Below are 21744 nucleotides of genomic sequence, written 5' to 3'. Positions count from 1 at the left end.
AGTGAGTGATCACCTACAGCAGCTTCAGCATTCACCAGCCGCGGTGCTCAGGGGCTAAGGCGTTGCGGTGCTGAGCACAAGGTAGCGGGTTCGATTTCCGGCTACGATGACCGCTTTTCTAATGGAGGCCAAAAGCAAAAACGCCCGTGTGTGCCAGATTTAGGCGCACGTTAAAGATCCCCAGGGGGTGAAAATTAATCCGTAGCCCTCCCCTACGGCGCGCCTCATCGCCTGCGTTGCGTCGGTGCGTTAAACCCTACAATCAATCAATCTATCAAGCTCCAGCATTCAAGTAGCGGCTCTTCTACGGTACAGAGGGAATGCGCACGGCGATGCGAAGACGAACGAATGAGGGGCGTACGCCGAACGCTGAAGGTTTTTTTTCTTGGTCAATTTTGGCGAATATTGGCGACACGGCACATACCGTATTTACATGATCCTAGCGCGCCCCTTTGTTCCGCTGAAAGTTGCATTAAAATTAATGTGCGCGTTATAATCGAACACCAGAGCGAAATCGCCTTCATAGTGGCTAGCACCATTGCCATAGGCGCCAATAATTCCCAAAATTCAATTTATTTCAAACCTTAACATTCCTCCAACATCATGTGAGTAAAGTATGAAGTAGGCTATGTTCAGACTACCTACGCAAAAGCAACATCGGGATCTATGGACGTGAAATAACGGCATTCCATGCAGTTCGGTTAGCTGAGACGTAAAGTCATGTCATTCTTCAGAGGTATTACGACAGTTGCTGCAGCAGTCTCAACCTGACCGTACAGTGCGCGTCACGCGTATCTAGGGCAAGCGAGTGCGCGGCTCGGAGAACGCTGGCGGCATCTGCTCAGAATTTCCGGGTTGGAGATAGCTTCCTTGCGCTTCGATTGCGCGTGCGTGGATTTCGAACAGGCCTGTCTTCGTTTGGCACGAGCCACTCAAACTTGCAGGCGCCCCAACCCGCAAGAGGTGCTTCTGTTCTGCAGTGCCTAGGGTGCCTCGATGCCAGCGTCTGCGGGCGCGCGTGAATCGAAGCACCCTAGCAGTGTTAGCTGTAAGCTGAGACACGGGGGATAAGTGCGTGATTTGACACGATGCATTCCCACAAAGTGACTGCGCTAGTCTTCTAAATCTCACGGGTAGCAAACGAAACGTACACAGTAGGAAAGCACTGTAGCGCTTTCGGTCAGAGCTTCGTGCGATTGGCAAGCAAACACTCTGCTCCTCAGCAACTTACGTTATCCACGCGCATTCTCCCGCGCAGTCATTCCGAGAACTAGTACTATCAAAGTAACTGAAAACAAGCTGGATGGGGAGTTCCATTGCGTTTATGCTCCGCTAAATCCTTCAGCAGTGCAGCGTTTACTCCGTACTGCGGAGTGTATGAAGCAGTGTACGCTTAAACACCCCGTCAACCAAGAAACGGTGTAAATGCGAAGCTGTAACATACCATTGCTCCGACTGAGGACGGAGTTAAGCGCACAAAATTCAACAAAACCCGGCAGAGGGGATTTGTGCCTGAAAAAGCTCCTTCTATGAGCGGAGTTAACGAATGAGCCTCTCGCGGCACTCCGGCGCAAACGAGAGGGCCGCTGCAGGGATACAGCGAGCTCTCTGCATATGAAACGTGACCTGTGCAGTGAATTTTTCAAAAAAAAGCTACGGCCTTGACGTTTAAAAGGCACACAAGAGAGAAATGTATCAGCAAGATCAACCAAGGCTGTTCCCGACGCATTTTGTGGCGCAAGCGTTCGCTTCGCGGTTGTGGAATGTGGTGGTGTGTGCGTGCGGGAGCGCGAACAGGATACTTCAAGGGCTGATCGCATCAACAACGAGTTTAGAACTCGTCGACTGATAAAAAAGTGTTGCGCTATGCAAGTCACCGATCTTCCAACACAGCAAGGCGCATGTCGAAAACGGCAGGGAGGCTTTTTGCGCTGTACTTCGTACGTAGGCACATACGTTATATAATCAGCTAACGCTGTGATGCTTGTCAAAGCCTGGAATTTCAATTTTGATTTAAAGATGCAACCGTGGCGGACTGTGACAAGCGGGAAGTGGCGTGAAATTGAACGTGTTTGTCTCCCTGCAATCACCTTCTAAAAACGACCCGCCTAATGTCTTCATTCTTCATACATAAATATTCAGGAGCTGCACTTTTCTTCAAACTAGAGTAGATTCAGTCAAAGAGAACCTTGTCATGTGTGCAATAGCGCCATCATTTGCAGTGTCCAGTTTAGACGTTTTCTTGTAAACAGAACATGATTCTACAAAGTAGCTATGCCTCTTTATTTGTTTTCTTAGCCTAAAGTCCTCCCTCTTCCTTTATATATACAAGCTTCCAGTGCCACAAAAGCTCTAAATGCGGAATAAATCCGCTGCACAGGTGCTGCTTCAAGCAGACGTGGCCCGCTCCGCCGCCCGTCACGCGGGGGGAAAATCGCCCCATCAACCGGGGCACCGTCGTGCACCCCGCCCCTTATGCAAAGCTACTAAAAAGAGGCATATACGCACACATAGCAAATCGACTGGCACCGAAAACATGTGCACTTTTAGAATGTCGTGATCTTGCTTATATTCTCGTAACTAAATTTCTCTTTCTTGTCTTCGGCCTTCGTGATATCTTTGCATTTCCGTCATGCCTCAATATCCTGCTGATTTTTTTTTCTTTTGGTGAATGCTGTTTTTTTTTTGTTATGAAGACGTCGTATGTGGATGGCGTGACGTTCCCGTAGACGTTTTTTGCGAGGTGGCTAGTCATAGCAATCAAACTTTTAATAATAATACTCGCCAAAAATGGCTTAGCTCGCCGAGCTAAGCCACTGCTAATTTTTTCCCCGGGGATACGTTCCAGAGGCGAGCAATTCAAATTCTCCCAATCAGGGCTCTCCGCTGACGTCAGTTTGAATTCGACGCACTGGCGCGATGGCGTTGGAGCAGATGATCCGCCAAGTGGAGAAGGAAGGCGACTCCTCGGCACCGCTTGGAGGCAAGTTTGCCGCTGGTCGCGAGAATGCGAGTGGAGATTCCGCCCAGACGATTGGCTGTGCCGTCAAGCCAAACGAACTTTGCGTCGGGGGCTATGGCACAACAGTCGAAGGTGAGGGGGGGGGGGGGGGGGGACATCATTCGATTCGTCACTATTTCGGAAGGCTATGCAAGATTGGTATCCATTTGGCCAAAACGGGGGAACATCAATTTAAATGTCGCCCTTATGTGAGCGTGTGTACCCGCAGTGTGTACTGTTTGCGAACAATACCATTGCCGCCTTGTGAGTTGCGGCCAAAACATGCATTGATACGAAATGACTGTTAGCGCATCTCGAGTGCCAATGCCGCCTACTTTCTCATACACTTGGCGCATTTGGAAATTTCAGTGATTTGTGCACCGGTGAAGAGGATATCGGCAATGTTCTTGATTAGTTTCGGAATGTCGAAAACGCAATTTTCAAGATGCTAAAAAAGCTGAACCCTAATTTACGATAAATGATTTGGCGGGATGACTTTCATTGGTGATGACGAAGGCGTGGAATCGACGATAACGGAGCACAAGACGCAGTTCTATGTTCCGCATCTTTTATTGTCATCTATGCGGTGCCCTGTGCATCTATCTAGTGAGGCATTGTTTCGCAAAAACAAGCCAAACCTCAGAGAAAGCGCGTTTGTTTTTACCAAAACTCTCCTTCTTCGCATTGGATGATAACCTTTTTTGTTATCTGAACTCTTTTTTTACTTGTAGTATTTGTGTAAATTGACCCGCAGTGATGTTGCTGAGTGTCGTGTTCAGCAGCCTTACAAGCCTAGTCAGGCGATCACATGTATCGCCTTTCGCCCATGGCTGCTCCATTGCGCTGTACTTTGTTGTTGTTGAACCAATTGAATAGATTCAATTGAAAAAAAAATTTGTGACTGCTTCGAAGGAAAGTGTCATCCCAATGCCACAGGACTGGGCAGAACTGATGTCGTACTACAAGTTTTCCGTAGCCCAGCGGCGCTGATAGTACTACTCACCTAGTTTTTCTAAGACGCGTGGGTCTCCCTTCTGTCGAAAGTACGCGACGGCACCCCTGATGACGTCCCTGTCTCTGGCGTAGCCAATGGACATGAGCACGTTGATCCTGTCCTCGTGAGGCACTGCGTGACAAAGAGAAAATAAAATTGAGCGCATGACAATCACATAAGGTCATCTAAAAATGCCAAAATAAAATGAAACGAGATCCTTGGTTTTAGTTGGACGATAATTCAAGCAAAATTAAAGGGCGAGAAATGGCGAGAAATGGCGAGAAATGGCGAGAAATGGCGAGAAATGGTAGCTCCCTGCTACCTATACTCCACCACGCAACATTACATTTTTGTTCACCGTTTTTATAACCCGATTTTTTAATAATGCAAAAATCCAGTAATCCCTCGCCAACTCCAAGTTTAAAATTTCAAGATAAGTGGTGTTCCCAGTTAGGCGAAATGGCGAAAATGTGTGGCCAAGTCACTGAAATAAGAGCTAATGCTGCTAACAGAAGCTCGACTCTACAGGGTAGCTTGCGTAATAAATGCAAAATAATTCGCGGAAAAACAAACTTTTGTTGCTTAAGAAAGAACTGCGTTAGGCTTGCCGGTTTTGCGTATGCATCTTTTCATAGAAGCGCGACTGGATCTGCTCGAGGCATCGCATCAATAGATACCGCAACATTCTAACTAGTTGCGAAGCAGGCGGAGCCTGTTTGTTGTTTCTGCTGTTGTATCGACTTGTGGGGGCTTCCCCTCGTCAGCATGATCAGCTGCACCATCCACAACAATCTCAACGATGTAGGCGTCGGAAGACATTCCGGTAACGCTGACATCGTCCTCGTACAGCGAGCACAAACCAGACAAGACAGAAAGTATCCCACTCACATACCCACATATACTACAACACTACAAACTCTCCCGTAGGACACTTCCTCCGCCACACGCGCAACTCACCCGTGAGGAAGCCGCTGGATGGCGCCAACTACAAACTAACACGTTTCCTAGCCTCTCGCTCCGGCACACATTCTATCCTACCATGTACCCGGACAGATGCCCATCCTGCGGAGGACACCCGAACCTGTACCACTCCACATGGGAATGCCCCAAACCCCCGACCTAATTGCCTATACCCAGCCCCTCCCCCTCCGGATGGGAAGCCGCTCTTTCCAGCTCAGCCTTGGACGACCAGCGCGGACTCATCGACCGGGCAAGACGGATAGCAGCAGCAAATGGGGCCCTGGACTAAGGGCACCACCCTCTGAGGGCTAAATAGTGTGACTTTATAGTAAAGTTTTTTACTACTACTACTGCGCGTAAAATTGCCGCTCACGACCGCGTTCGGTGCGTATTGTTAGCCAAGCGTTCGAACGGATACCTTATCAGCGGTTTTTTGTTTCGTCCCCGGTCAGCATTTCGAGATATCTGTGCTACCCCCCCCCCCTCCAGAAACAAAACGTTTCGAGATAACGGGGGCAAATAAATTGCGCTTATGTAAGGCAAATGCACGGCGAGAAAAGGTTTGACAATGATATTTTGAGATATCCGCTTTCGTATTAGCTAATGATTACTGTGGTTACTAGAACTTCTTTCGGAGCTCACATGCCTCAGTAAGAAGAGTATGCTTATAAAATCAAGAATTACCGGCCTAAAATGGCGCGACGAAATCTCAATGAACAAAAAGAGGCGCTAGACAGCGCTTGGACGCAGTGGCATACGTCCTGTAGATAAACACAACACTCCCGCTTACCGTCTTTCCAGAGGTGGTCCATCAACTTCTGCGCAAGGTTAACTCCAGCTGTAACCTTCACACCGTCTGGAAGTCGGGTTGTCTTTAAGTCCAAAAACAGAAGTATCATCTTCCCCTTGTATTTGGAATGAGCTGTAACAATGCACGGATGTCTGCTATGAAATAAAGGGCATGTATCGTCCATACTTGTAGACCCGATACAAATCATTTCTATAGGTTCAGTGATAACAAAACAGACGCTTGTGTAGCTGTTTGGTCCGCGCTTGCGCGCACACTACAAAATGGAGGCCTTGTGTTCAGTGTGAAGAAGAAAAAAACACTTATGTAGCAGGTCCTTCGCGAGCTGACCGCCACTTTCCATGTACTGTCGTGCATAGTTGAGTAGAAATGAGAATTTTATGTGCTTAGCCCCTCATACAGAACCTCCTGAGCCGTTTCCGGCTCCTGCACTGTAAGAAAACTAACCCTATTACAGTAAAGCGCCTCTCTTACAAAACTAACGCCGACACCAAAGCGCCGGCAAGGATAGTACCTAAAACCCGTCTACGCGTGGCGACAAACAAAGGGACTTCGTCAATACTCTGCCGTAATGTAATGGCAAACACTGTGTTGAAGGTACTTAAAATATGAAAGAATAGGAATCCCCAGACATGAAAAAAAAAACACAAATAAAACCAGCGCATGCTTTTTATATTATGTGGTCCTCCAAATGAAAGTATTGCTCACGTTATTCTAGAATGTCCCCGTCATGATGCTGCGCGACGGCGTTTTAACAGTGTCCTCATGTTTTAGACAATAGTATGTTTAACCGTGCTAAAGTCCTCGGCCCATGGCGAAAACCGAGCCAGCGACGGCGTTAATTTCGTGCCCTTAAACTTTTTCTACAGTCTAGTCCCATTGTGGGATCCTATTAGTTTTGAAATGGAGCTGTCTCTTTTGCGTTTATGCCTTTCTTGGAGCCTGCAAACATTAATAGTTTTTATTACATTTTATTGTGTTTGTCATTGTGAAATCTCTTTTCCTCGTCATTGTATATCGTGTCTTATTCTGTGTGTATTTTGTACTTGGCATCTATCTGTGCTTTGCTGTTGTTTCGAAAGGGACTCACTGTGACCTGTTTCTTCCCCTTGCCTTCGGCTCTTGTATCCATTTACGTACTTCAAGGGACAAATTGTTGCGTTCAGTGCGATGTGCGTCTTGCCCTGCAGCTCATTGTCTTCTCTAAGACGTTCCAACTCGGTGAGTTTTGCAATGGCTTTATCAGAATCGTTCCTCTTTATAGAACCGTTCAATGACTACGGGAGCGTTGCAGTGACTTATAAAGAAACATTCACTTTATGTGAGAAGGAGTAGCTGGCGCTCATCAATGGCGCCAACCTCTGCTTTTTTAGTTATGCAATAAAGAAGAAGAAAAAAGCAGCAAGACAGGACGTGCTCCGCGTCTGCTCAGTGGGGGAGCGCAGTGCCGTCGGCCTGGCCTCCTCACTCCAGTCGATCTTCGAGCATCAGAGATTAAGCGCAGTATTAAAGAGGGCAGCTATTTTAAAGCATAGCTTTTTACCTATACCCACGAAGGGTTCTTTCGTGACCATTGGTGTCAACAAAAAACTCCCGCGAACAAGTAAAAGAATTTCCTGGCACCGCCAGGAATCGAACCTGGAACTAATAGAGTAACAAAGCCAGAGCCCGTTGTTTTACCGATTTAGTTACGAGCCCACGCGGAGGCGGGTAAGACAAGGGGAGCACTCACCAAGCACATCTACGGGTTGAATCCCTGCATTCTCGCGGAATACCATGCGATAGCGATTTAAAGAAGCTCACACCAACCCATGGCATCTCACTTCTAGTACGCCAATGTGCTAAATTGGTTCCAGTGTTCACGTAAAAATCTCAGCTCCTTGTCGGCCGCCCTCACGCCAAACGAAACCTCAAGGCACACATTCATATACTCCTTGATCCAGGCTATCACTCCAAGCCCCAGCATCAAGATCCTGGGCTTATATATTCAGGTAAACACCAAGAATGATGTATCCTTGCAGCGCCTCAAACACAGCATCAATAAAATTGTAGGCTGCCGACGAGGTGGTGAGGCCGAGCCCGCGTTTATTGCGGTTGCGTTGGCTGTGCCATGGACAGGACGAGGCGCGTAAAACGAGGGTGCCGTCGAGGTGTTCCGAATCTGTTCTAGGCGCGAGCTGGCTGATAGTGCTGATGATGACTGTGACGCAGGTGAAAATGATGATGATGGCGTCGTCGGCCTTGCCGTCCTCCCTCAGGCCAAACGACACCTCAAGGAACCCATTAAAATACTCCTTGATGGCCAGGCCATCACTAGAAGCAGCAGCATCAATATCCTGGGCTAACATCTTCAGGCCAACACCAAGAATGAGGTATCCTTGCAGCGCCAAACACAGAATCAATAAAATCATACGCATTATCAGGCGAGTTGGCACCAAGAAGCGAGGCCTCAAAGAATTCGATACCTATCGATTATTTTAACCTTTTGTCCTCTTGAGAATCGCTTACCCCAACCCCCTCTCTTCTTCTCGGCAAGGAGGATATAAAGATGCTTTATATAATGATTAGAAGGGGGGTTGAGCAGGTTTTCCCATGAGTGCGTCCACATATAGGTTTGTCGCGACGGCGACAGAGAGATGAGAAGACACACGTCTGCACGCTACAGCGCCGTGGACCCAAACTGGGGTCCCCGCTTTATTCCACGCTCGTGCCCAGCGCGCACCGCAAGCGCGTGGTCAGCACTCGCCACTCGTGGCTCAGCCCCAGCGTCATCGTTCCTGGAGCGTGCCCGTTTGCGGCAGCAGACGACGCAAGCTGCTGGGGCGCCGCCACATAGCCCCCCCCCCTCTTCAGACGGAGTGTCGGCAAAACGGACAGTCTTTGCGCTGGGGTGTTCACGGGTGGGGCTGCGAACGGAGGGGAGAGTGGTGGTGTTCAGGGTGGAGTGGTGGATGGTGGTGTCGAAGGCAGGCGGTTCGGCCTCGGTGAAAGCGGGCTTGAGGCGATCGATGGAAACGACAGTGTCGCGGCCGTTAACGCGAACTGTAAACGTCTTTTCGCCGCGTGAAATGACGAGATGAGGGCCGGTGTAGGGCGGTTGAAGTGGCCGGCGGGCACTGACGACACGGATGAAAACGTATTCGCTGACAGAAAGACTTGGGTGAATAAAAGTGGGTTTTGTGGAACACGGCCGTGGCGGTTGGGGACGGATAAAGCTGAAAAACCGGCTTTACGTAGGATGGGCCAGGAGAGGAAGGGTTATCTTGAGGCTGTGGAGGGACCAGGAAGTCTGCCGGTAATCGCAAAGACGTGCCGTAGACCATTTGGGATGCGGCACAACCAAGATCATCTTTGATGACAGTGCGTAATCCTAGCAGCACAAGAGGAAGGTGAACAGCCCACTGTTCAGGTGATTCGTGAGCCATCAGCGAGGCCTTGAGCTGACGATGAAACCTCTCGACCATGCCGTTGGCTTGAGGATGATAGGCCGTTGTTTTTAGGTGAGTAACACCGAGTAGGCATGTCAAGCGGCGAAAGAGTGTGGACTCAAATTGGCGGCCACGGTCTGTGATAATCTCCGACGGCACGTCAAAACGGGCGATCCACGTCGACATAAGCGTGGAAGCAACAGTCTCAGCCGTAATATCGTCGATTGGAGAAGCCTGCGGCCAGCTGGTAAAACGGTCGATCACTGTCAAGATGTAGCGGCAGCCCTTAGATGGTGGTAGTGGGCCAACAAGGTCCACGTGAATTGTCGAGAACCTTGAGTCCGGTAGTGGGGAAAGTAGCCAGAGGCGATGTGGTATGCCGCGAGACCTTGCATTGTTGGCAGGCGAGGCAGGAACGGGCCCAGGCCCGTACGTCAGTATTCATGCCCGGCCAGACGTATCTCTCGGCAATCAAACGCCGTGAGGCACGGACTCCAGGATGAGAGAGACGGTGAATAGAGTTGAAGGCAATGCGCCTGAGAGACGCAGGAAGGTACGGCCGTCTGCGGCCTGAGACCGGGTCAATGTCGCAAACGATGCTGATTCCAGAATCAGGGCATAGAATGTCCTCGAGGTGCAGAGAGGAGCTGTTTGAAGAACGTAGAGTTCGGAGATCCTCGTCATCGCTTTGGGCTTGGGCCAACTCCTGAGAACTGACACCGGAGCGCTGTATGGCGGAAATACGGCTAAGGGCGTCGGCTGGAATGTTGTTAACTCCCTTGACATGCCGAATGTCCGTCGTAAACTCTGCAAGATAAGCCAAATGTCGCGTCTCTCGGGGAGAATATGTAGTCTTCGATGACTTGAAGGCGTTCGTAAGAGGCTTGTGATCGGTGAAGATCACGAAGCTGCGGCCTTCGAGGAAAAAGCGGAAATGCTTCACAGCGAGGTATGCCGCCAGGAGTTCCCGTCCGAAAGTGCTGTACCGTTGCTCAGTGGGAGAAAGCTTCTTCGAAAAGAAACCGAGCGGGTGCCAGCTGCCGCGGATGTGCTGCTGAAGTACACCTCCAATCGCACAGTGGGAAGCATGCTTCCCACTGTGCGATTGGAGGTGTACCCGCGCCACAACGCTCCCACAAGCCTGATGGTAGATGCATCTACCATCAGGCTTGTGGGAGCGTTGTGGCGCGGGTGCACGAGGAGGGTAGAAGAGGCCAGGCGCTCCATGGTAGTGAATGCGCGATCAGCAGCTTCAGACCATTCAAGACTGCACTCGGGAGACTTGGAAGTTTGAAGGAAAGTTTCGAGAGGTTGAACAATGGCCGCACAGTCCGGGATGAACCGTCGGTAATAATTCACCAGCCCTAGGAAACGGCGCAGTTGGCGCAAGGACTCAGGTCGGGGAAAGTCGATTATGGCCTTCACTTTGTCTGGCAGAGGGCGAATTCCATTGCAGTCAACGAAATGACCGAGATACTCTAACGACGGCAACCCGAACGCACACTTTTCGCTATTAAGGATGAGGCCATGCTCTGCTAGGCGTTCGAAAACTATCCGCAGATGGTGCAGGTGCTCAGATAGCGATGAACTGGCGACAAGAACGTCATCTATGTAGGCGAAAACAAAAGGTAGACCACGGAGGACGACGTCTATGAAGCGCTGAAAAGTCTGAGCTGCGTTGCGTAACCCGAAAGGCATCCGAGTGAATTCGAAGAGGCCAAACGGTGTAATGATGGCAGTTTTCTTGACGTCATCCGGGGCTACGGGGATTTGGTGGTAGGCTTTTTGGAGGTCAAGCTTTGAAAAGATGGTACATCCACTGAGGTTATTGGTGAAGTCCTGGATATTAGGTAGAGGGTACCTGTCGGGTACAGTGGCCACGTTCAAGGAGCGGTAATCACCACAGGGTCGCCAGTCTCCTGATTTCTTCGGGACCATGTGTAACGACAAGGACCAGTTGCTCGATGATGGGCGAGCAATGCCGATTTCGAGCATGTGGTGAAATTCCTGTTCCGCGATTTTATGTTTCTCTGGAGCCAGTCGACGCGCCACGGCGTGCGTAGGTGGACCGGTGGTGATGATCTGATGAACGACGTCATGCTTCACTGGCTTTGTCCAGTCTGGAGGGGCAGTCAGGGAAGGAAACTCGTTCAGCAATTCCCGGTACGGAGAAGGTAGGTCGCAAAGAAGCGTAAATGCGAACGGATGGACTGGAGACGATTTGCCGATGACAGAAAGGCCGGTTGTGGCGTCCAGGATTCTTTTTCGGGCCATGTCAACCAGGAGGCCGAAGTGCGAAAGGAAATCGGCTCCTAGAATGGCGTGACTCACGTTGGCCACGAGGAAAATCCAGCGGAACGCACGGCGTAGGCCGATGTTTACCATCAGGGATGTTTTTCGGTACACGGGAATGCTGGACTTGTTAATAGCTTGGAGATGGCACAGTGGTGCTTGAGTGCGGTCACAAGAATTAGCGGGGAGCACACTCACTTCAGCACCAGTGTCAACTAGGAAACGTTGACCACTGGTTGCATCTGTGATGTAGAAGAGGCGACTGTCGCTGGCTTGGGAATCGGTCGCCGCCGCTAACGATCCCTCGTCCCGTTTCCCGGCCAGCCGCAAGGACGGGTGCAACGTTGTGCCGCTGCACCGAAGCGGCGATGGTACCAGCACAATGAATCAGGGTGTTGAGGTGGCTGGCGCGTTGTGCCTTCCTGGCGAAATACTTGCGGAGACGGGGTACGGCGAGAAGGGCAAAACCGGCGAGCTCGAGGGTTGCGAGGCGGCGGCGAGCTGTAACCAGCCGAGGCGACAAGCTCCTCCAAGTTTTGCATGCGCTCTCGGAGAGCGGCGAGGTCGTCGGATAGCGGTGAGGGCAAAGGAGTAGCAGGCGCCGCCACGGTGGTATGGTCGGAAGATTGAGCGGATGCCACCGTGGACAAAGGCGGATGCAACGTGGCGACTTCCATTATCTTGTCAGCATGCGCGGCCAACGCGGATAAGGGAAGGTCAGAAGCAGTCGCGAGGATCATCTGCACAGAAGAGGGGAGCCGTCGCAAGAAAAGTTCCTTCAACAAACGGGAGTCCGTGGCAGAAGGTGCGTCGCCGAGCAGGGTTTGCAGTTCGTGAAGGAGCTGCGAAGGTCGACGGTCACCCAACTCCTCTGCAGAAAGCAGCCCCTGGAAACGCTGCCGTTCCGAAGGGCTCGTGCGGCTCAAGATGGCAGCCTTCAACGTGTCGTAAGGGTTCGTGGTAGGCGGGTTGGCAAGGATGTCACGAACCTCAACCGCGATCTCAATAGGCAGTGACTGTTGTAGATGGTTGAAGCGGGTCTCTTGCGACGTGATGTGACTCACTCGGAAGCTTGCCTCGGCTTGAAGGAACCACACGTCTGGGTGCTTAGCGCTGAAGGGGGGCAAACGGCAAGCGACGGCGGAGATGCCAGGTGAAGAGGCAGCGAGGACACAGAAGGACCGCTGGCGTCGCGGGGAGGGTCCATTCTGAGTACGTGGCTCCGCTGCAACGTCCGGGTCACCAATGTCGCGACGGCGACAGAGAGATGAGAAGACACACGTCTGCACGCTACAGCGCCGTGGACCCAAACTGGGGTCCCCGCTTTATTCCACGCTCGTGCCCAGCGCGCACCGCAAGCGCGTGGTCAGCACTCGCCACTCGTGGCTCAGCCCCAGCGTCATCGTTCCCGGAGCGTGCCCGTTTGCGGCAGCAGACGACGCAAGCTGCTGGGGCGCCGGCACAGGTTCTTAGCACGGGGCTCAACAACACGGTGGAAGAGCGGATAGAGGGCCATCTTTCTATCCAGAAGCTCCGAATGAGCAGAACTGCGGCAGGTCGCCGCATCCTTTACCAGAATTGCTGGGCAGTACCGAATGTCACTCCGCTTGACGTACTCCTGGACGTTTGGCGACAAGAACTACGGATGATCCCTTGGCTTATAAATATGAACCCGTTACACGACGAGGGTCGCCGACAAGGGCTCAACACCACCCTGAGTGGGGATCATGCAGTTATCTACTCAGACGCCTCCCAACATCGAGGGCAGCAGTACGCCATCATCGTGGCTGCCTACAGAACCAACCTCCTTGCTTGTGCCTCCCTCAATACCGAAAACAAGACGGCAGCAGAAGAGGCAGCCATCGCTTTGGCTCTCACTCAACCAGGGGTTCGTAAGGTAGTCACCGATTCCCAATAAGCCTACCGGAATTACCAGTCGGGTTTGGTGTCCCGACCTGCACTGCGTGTGCTAAAAAAACACTCCCCAAATGGTTCCATTCAGGTCATCTGGGCACGCGCGCACCCGCTCACGCTTCCATGAAGGGCAACGAATACGCCCACCAAGCTCGCACTTTTACCCCCCGTGGTATAGAGCTGCACGAGGGCAGTCACCCGCTTGTCTTATTCAGGGACATAACCCAGCATAATCGCCTCCTGATACAGACCCTACATTCGCCTTACTCTGACCTTTCCAAAGGACAACAAACTACCCTATGGCTCTTACAATCCGGCTCCTCCCCACACCCGACGCGTCTTCACTTAATGCACCCGAATCGCTCGGCGCTGAATGTAAATTTTGATCAGAAGTAGGAGCACTCTTACACATTATCGGGGTGTGCGAATTTAGCCCTGAGCACCCTCCTCTCTTTCCGCCAACTACCCAACAAGAGCAATGGGAGATGCTGCTGTCAGCCCTTCTCTGCCTACCCAGCTTCAGCTGGTGGACCGAGCGCAGGCAGCGCGGACTGAATATGGGCTACAGTGAAGGAACCACACCTATGGGCAGCACTCTGGGCAGTTCAGAAATCTGAATAGATGTATTTCTTCCACGGCCTCCTCCACGTCCTCCTCCTCCTCCTGCTCCTTCTCCTCCTCCTAGTGCCTCCTTCGTCTCTGCCGCTGATCTCGTCGCCTTCGCCCGCGACGGCAGAGACGGAGAAGTGAAATTGTCTAATACCGGGTTTGAGCTTTAATTTTATATAAAACAAAGAGTTTCACTCATTTGCTACACCAATACAACTTAACCAAGCACCGTTCATGCATTAATTTAACCTTACCAAGAATATCTCTCTGAAGTAATAGATGGTGTGTTTAAGTTCATTTCACTTCTCTCTGGTTTCACTATTTGTAGAGCGACATGAGTGAATTTAAGGACGTCGCATGGATAATCGTTGTAGGTGCCGTTTACAGCTTTGCTTTTCAACCTCATTCACAGGGTGGATTGGCGCTAATTTTTTGGGGGCTACGCAACCGCGGAAATTGTGGTCTCTCTATCTGTCTGTCGAATCACGCGTCCGCCGTCTAAGGGGAAAACAACGCTCGAAAGCAAACTAAGTTAGATAAAACCATTCGATAGAACTAAAACGACTGTCATGGCTTACACAATTTAACTTTTGCTTTTTTATTGTTTAAGTTTTCTCGCAAGCCGTCCTGTTCTTGCGGTGGACTTTCTTTGCCATCACATTCTTTGCCATCAAATTTTCTGATGTTATCCCACATCGAGTAATGCTTTGTTTCTACTTGTAGTCGCGTTTCTCGATCGGCTTTCGACCCAACCTATCCACTCAGGACGCCCTTGTAAAGTATCACTATAATTTCTACAGAGACCCTCCAAAACGAGACCACACCTCTATAGTCTCACTAGACCTCCAAAAAGCCTATGACAATGCCCCACACCATGCATAGCATCCTTCAGGCACTTCTACAACTTATCTATAACTTTCTATAGCCATCCGTTTGGCCATGTCTAATCTGATGATTTCACATGCCAAATCGCGGAACGCCACATGGACCGGTCCTCTCGCCCACACTCTTTAACCTCGTCTTAGTCCCACTTTGCCGCTCACTCCTGACAATCCCACACAACGGAGTTCACTGTCCGCAGATGACATAACCCTGTGGGTCCACTCTGTGTCCGACCATCACATTGTAACAGCACTCCGACACGGCCTCAACTAAGTTATAGGCCACATCGAAAATTTAGCGCTCCAGTGCGCTGCGCAAAAATCCCCTCTTCTGACTTTTACGCCCGCAACAAACTCCCTCCAAACTCACACATCAAACTTTTTATAAACTCGGACCAAATACCCCACAAATAGCAACTTAGAGTCTTACGCCTCATCCTCACACACAAGAAATCACCCACACCAATCCTGCAGCAGGTAAAGAAATACGTTACCCAAACCAGGCATTTTATTATTCGGATCGCCACCAAACACCACCGCAGCACGGTAAAGGACCGCCTCTGTCTCGTGCACAGTGTTCTACTCAACTTGTACCACCTACGCTACTTGAAGGTTACATCCACTCGACTGGAGTCCTTTGATGCCCTACTCCATAGGTGGACGTATAGGCATGCATTCCTGCTTCCCCCTTACGTACCAACGCATCGCGTACTCGACCATACGCAAACACCATACGCGAACCCCTAACTAGACGCCCATTACATCTCCCAACTCACGCGCCTCGCTTCCTCTTCTGTAGGGCACTGCATTCTTAATTCTATAAACATACTCCCAACCACCATACAAATCCCCCACTACCCATTCCACTTCACATCCCTAACAGCATTCAAATCCCTCCCATTTCTTGCTACATGCAACCAACTTTCCACGCGGCTCTGCATCAAGCACGAGCCAACACCCACGCCGAACTATACCCACCATCGCTTCACATTAGAAACTGATGCCACCCCCTTCCCTCAGAAACCTGCACACTGTAGCTGTTTTTGGCCAACACACACCCCCAGACGTCACGGCGGTTACCATCCTTACTACCAACTCAACTGCGGCGGAGGAAGCAGCCATTACTTTCGCGCTCACCCAGCGGCCCACCATTGAATTCTTTCTACCTGGCTCTCAGCAGGCCACCCGCCATTATATTTCTGGTAACATCTCTGCAATCGCATTGCAAAGTGTCTCCAAAAATCCTCCATCTGACTTCATAACCCTGTTGGGGACACCAGCCCACACAGGCGTGGGCGCTGATGAAGTGGTGCACGCACGTGCTTACCAACGTTTTGACCTGGTCGCCATTTTAGCCACGCCTACAAGCGATTCCCCTGCAGGCAAGCCAACCTCCCTCCTGCACTACAGGGATATTGCTCTCCACTACCGCCTCCGCCACCGCCGTTATCCACTCCCGCAAACACGTCTCCTCAGGGCAGGCCACATGCTGCATATCTATACAAACACACACCTTCCCCCACATCACACAATTGATACGCAATCATCCACACCTCTTTACTGCCCCTACCAGCCCAACCTGCAGAGCACTCGACACTCACTACCGTTCCCTCTGCAAATGTCCTACAGAGCCATACACACCCGTCCCCCGCCGCCCCCTCAGCTCTGGGAGCAGATGTTGCGCGACCCAGTGGAGTCGGGTCAAGTCTTGACCACCTCCCGAGCCCTGGCGGCTGTGGCGGCCCTCTGGGCCTCCTCCATCCTCAGTAACTGATCTCGAAGGATGAAATACCGTCTTCCTTCCTTTTCGGAAACCACTCTGTTTTCCTGATATTATACCGGTTGTCCGTTCTCCCCTTTCGATGCCCAGCCTAAGTGCACTTGTTCTGCTTTATTTGAGCAGTGTTGTCTTCAAACCGAATTTGTTCTCCGATAAAAGGCGGTTGCTTCTTATCCGTAAGCGTACTCCAGTCATCCTTCTCTGCAATGCTCGTTTGGCTGACCTTATTTCTCTTTCAAATTGCTTAATAAGGCGCCAAGAGTTTGTCCCGTAAGTGATGCGTTGCTATATGCCTAAGCTATGACAGCTTTCATTCATGGGTGTGGGTTCGTTTACCCAGTATTTTGTTCCCTGATATTGATACTTTATGGAACCACATTTTCGGCTATGGTCTTAATAAAACCACAGCAAACAACGCGTTCTTTATGGGTGGGAGTTTGAAAATCGTCTACATAGTAACAATTTATACATAAATTGAAAGGAGAAACATATTTTCGCACATAGGAAGCAGTAGCGTGCAGCATGCAGAAAAATACGGTTATAGTGTTTTCTTGCATTCTCTGCCAAATTTCGCCTTATATCTCAGGGCAAGTCCGGAACAATCTTTCAGAAATACTTGTTCATTTTGATTATGCAAAACTGTTGCCCCGAATCACCCGGGCTAACTGGACTTGACTTACATTCATATGAAGTGCGACATACCAAGTATTTGTTTCTTGAGATGTGAAATATTCGTTTTTTTTTATCGGATATCAGATCCCCATCCCGAAACAGAAAGCCCATGACCGCTGGTTAAACGACGCGTACAAGATGCTGCTTCGAAAGATTTCAGTAGCTCTCAATGTAAAACACAAAAAGGCGGGAACAGACTTCTGTGTGCTACGTATTTTTAGTTTATTACATCTTAATCTTCGGGCAAAGTAACATTTACTACCAGAAGAGTATTTAGAGCCCTTTCACTGCTGTGAAGGTGGAAGACCAGCGAAGGTGTGCACGTGGACTTGAGTTATGTATGGAGTAACAATTTTTATTGAATAAACGCTGTTGCAGTTAACACAAGATAGTTTTGTGTTATTTGTTTCGGGAGAGTTACAATTAAACAAGAGTTACAGCCATTTTCTGTAGCAATACTCCCTCTGCAGACGCCAAGTACTTACAGCTGACTGGCATTCTGTAACGCTTACATCTTCACTGCGGACTTATTACGACAAGAGTCGTCTTAGTGGCCAATTTGGGTACAATTGTTGTCAACATACCAATATTAGAGACCTACAGAGCATTCTATGCTACCTCTGGAACGAGCGCATAGGTCTGTAGCGAGTGCGTGCATTTTTTTTGGTCAAGACCCGATAAACACGGGCAATTTTGGGCAGAACCTAGCGCAAGACATGATCGCTGTAATAACAGTAATACGACAGATACGACTGAAGTCAACTCACGGAAGCTGCTGACATTCCGAACGTGCTCGAGAAAGCTGGCCATTTTCTCTCGCTTGAAGCATCCCCTGAAGCAATCGCATGGCGTACCATGAAAGGTTCCCAGAACAGTGCCATTCTTGTCGAACTCAATATCAGATTCCAGGGCGTTGGAGCCCCTCGCCAAGTACTCGTCCACCTCTTCAATAGAGTTCACCATGTGGCCAATGATAAAGAAAGGCCGCCGGTGATGACCGTGGCCCTCTTTCTTCACGTCGTCGCTGCCTGCTTCGATGGGTTGGCTTTTGCAACCTTTGTCATCGCCGTGTTGGATGCCCAGACCTGGCACGAGCTCCTTTAAATAAAAAAAAACAGTTAGCTTTGTCCTGCTTCAAACGCTTAATCCCTTTCAAAATTTACTCCAGTAACTGACTTTTATGTAAGGTCAAACTACTCTGGTTTCAATGCACACAGTTTGAAGGCACGTTTTAAGGCACGTTTTAAGACGGATTTACTCAGACATGCTTCGACCTAATTTGTTGTATACCTTTTTATGTGGGGCACATTTCCTCAGAAAAAAACTTGACAGACACAGTTGCTATATGGTTGCGACTAGACATCGGAGTGTCGTTGCAAAAAGGCAAAATACATTGGAAAAAATTCACTGCTCTTACACTCTGTCAAGAAGGATGACCATCGAAGCTTTGGTGCGTAATGCTAGAGTTGTCTTTGCATCTAGTTTGCAAATGGTTTCTTTTCAGATAATACCGCTAAAATATCAGTTACAGCTGTTTTCTGTAACCATACTACCTCCGTACATGGCCTCGTATTGACAGCAGACCGTAATTCTGCAACATTACCAAGTTCGTTGTGAACTAACTCATCATGACAAGTAAATGAAACTTGGCGTAATAATAGAGTCGCATTAGTGGCTAATTGCTGTATAATGTGTTTCTGAATACCTTAGATAGCACACAAATTAGCGCCGTTTGCTGTAATCATATTCCCTCCATTGCCGGCCATTCTTCACTGGCAACACACTATGTATAAAAGCCATCACATAACGACTAAGCTTACACTCGTCCCCTTAAAGTAGGCGTCACCTGTAAGGAGAAATGCATTGCTCGCAAGATATTTTTCCTTTCGCCATATAAGCCTTTAATCAAAATATATCAAGGCCTTTAGAGCTATTTTATTTTGTTATGACCGTCGTCTATAATGGAAACCAGTTTTTGTGGGGCGGAGAAACCAGCTCGAGAAAAGCGTGACACAATACCAGCAGAGACTGTCGCCACGGCTAGCGCTAGGACAGCTCCACTGTTAAAAGAATCAACACGTCCGTTGTTATAGCAGCAATATATTATTACCAATTTTAAACCGAATACACAACGAAATCTCATTAAGGAGAGCTCGAAGGGACCAGGAAAATTCATTCGCATTATAAAAAATTTGTCTTAAACGGAGGTTTTTTTGCATTGTGGACGTGACAAGAGAGCAAATGTGCTGTCCTTTTTAGCCGCAGAGTTCGTATTCGAGGGAGTCTACTCCAAATAGAAACAGTTGAATAAAATAATAAATAGATCTGACATAAACCAATGATATTCAACAAGCCCTTTGGGAGCGGGCTTGAAGACGATTAGGACGACGTACTTTCGAGCCCCCATGCGGTTCGCTTGTTAATAGCGAAGAGATCGCTCTGGGTTCGGCAGGGAGAGCTGCCTTTTGTGACGCTACTGCGAAGTTTTCCACCGGTTTTGCGCAGTTTGTAAATGCATCTCCACCCTGGTAAGAGTCGTTACCTGGTAACAGTCTTGGTAGGGGTGCCAAGTCTAGATCCCATAAGCGTGTACATGTTTACTAGTAAGCGCTGCCAAGTGACCATTTGCGTTATCTAGGAACACGTTTTAACACGCATCCACGTGCCTCGAATGGTCTACTTAAGCTACCTGGACAGCCTCATCTTGATGTAGTAGTTTCCTCTGAGGATAGCGAGTGTGAACCCCGTAGACTACGTTTTTAAAGCAAACCTTTCTACCTCCACCAGCCAACGGTTCTTTCGCAGCGTGCGTGACAATAAACTTCCAACGCAGCGGAATCGGCGAGGAGTGGCGGAGGTGTAGTTTTCACTCAATGAGCACACTGTAGATGGCGCGGCGAATTTTGCCAGCGTTGCGCGCGCGGAGGTGCCCGCTCGCCGGCGGGCGCGTCGGCAGTACGGCTTTCGCGTATGCTAAGCCAAGGTTGTTTTGGGCCTGTTTTGACTCATCTTCACGTCCATTGCGCGCTTCCTTCGCACGGATTGATTAACTTGTTCGAGAACACCTCCGGAATAACCCACGCCCGACGGAATGAAGTGGTCGTACGGCAAACATGTTTTAAGCCTTGGTTTGCAGGGCGGCAAAAAAATGTACGAATTTCATACAGACATCTGGGAGCTAGAGAAACGCTACCTTTTGCGCACTACTTGCAGCGAATGGGACTCCGTTTTCTAAATTGGTGATTACCAATTCGGTTGTGTTTTACGAGGTATTACAAAAGGCGAAAGTAGCAGCAGGTTCGGATAAATAGGAATTATAAATGTTCCCCCAGCTTTCCCGCAATTCCCAAACTTACTAAACTAACTAGTTTAATTCGGTAAAAATGGGAACCACTAATCTCACATGCGGAATTGTTTCGGTGTCGGCGCTTGTGTCGCGCGGTGGTGTACCCCCCAGGTAGCACATCAGGATGGCTAGGTTCCGCTGTCGAACTCTTCGAAAGATGCTCCTCTCCGTTTTTTTTTTCACCCGACTCACGGCCATGCTACACCGGGGGCGTCCACCGCTCTAGCCCGGCCGTGGCGGACGCTGCTGCTGCCTACGCGATGCTGCCCCCGGGAAATCCATCTAACGGCTGGCAGAATCTCTGGTTTCACTCTTTGTGGAGCCCCGTGTGTGAATTCAAGTGATGTCGCATGGGCAATAGTTGTGGGTGTCGTTTAAAGCTTTGCTTTCCAACCACCTTGACAGCGTGGATTGGAGCTAATTTTTTATGCCGTTAGTGTTTGATTGTATTTGATGGATAACAATTTTTATCATGCTTATAATCTGCTCCCCACACCTTTTGTTTAGTAAATGAAATTTCCGCTAGTAGTTTTGCCTTTAAGTACAGTTTAGGTACTATTTTGTCCGTTTTTTCAAAATTTTCACTTTTATGTCGGTTTCGGCTGCTCAGTGGGTATTTTTGCGCCAAGTTTTTTTTTGGGTCAGGTGTGTTTGTGTTGTGATTTGCATTTTTTCAATACTGCTGGTTTTAGTCTCTTTAGGTTGTCTTGGGCTCTATAAGTTCCGCAAAGAAATGGCTCGGCTAGATGCGGTAAGCCTATATATGCACGTTATTTCTTAACAAAATTGGGCTGCTTCGGCTCCGTGTAAGTTAGTGTTTGCAGGCATTTACTTTAGCTCCTGTGTTTTAACACACATCGGGTATGCGTGCACTGTGATGTAGCCGTCATAGGTAGCACAGATGACCGCGGGTTGGGTGGACTAGAAAACACCTAAGCGAATTCCGTAGCGCTCGCTCGAGACCACTCCACCCTCCACGGAGTTTCAGAGTAGGCGTTCCGTCAGCCGTGCAACGACGCTTGCTAACGAAGAGGGCGTTTCAACGACACTCCCGTCATT

At 49.6% G+C, this 21744-nt stretch overlaps 1 protein-coding gene across 1 annotated transcript in view; it reads right to left on the bottom strand.

The window, feature by feature from the left end:
• The window catches only part of LOC144146703 (dermonecrotic toxin SPH-like), a 33923-nt gene extending 13040 nt beyond the window's left edge, over window positions 1-20883 (bottom strand). The window contains exons 1-4 of the mRNA XM_077678633.1: window positions 20878-20883; window positions 18107-18437; window positions 5746-5877; window positions 4005-4127 (exon numbers count right to left, since the gene is read on the bottom strand). Of these exons, the coding sequence (XP_077534759.1) occupies window positions 4005-4127; window positions 5746-5877; window positions 18107-18437; window positions 20878-20883 (592 nt within the window). The remainder of the gene's footprint in view (window positions 1-4004; window positions 4128-5745; window positions 5878-18106; window positions 18438-20877) is intronic.
• Between the last annotated feature and the right edge of the window lie 861 nt (window positions 20884-21744).

Source organism: Haemaphysalis longicornis, unplaced genomic scaffold (genome assembly GCF_048455015.1).
Source record: "Haemaphysalis longicornis isolate Haplotype H1 unplaced genomic scaffold, Haemaphysalis longicornis Haplotype H1 scaffold_7, whole genome shotgun sequence".
NCBI lineage: Eukaryota > Metazoa > Arthropoda > Arachnida > Ixodida > Ixodidae > Haemaphysalis > Haemaphysalis longicornis.
This window is presented reverse-complemented; position numbering and strand designations above follow the sequence as displayed.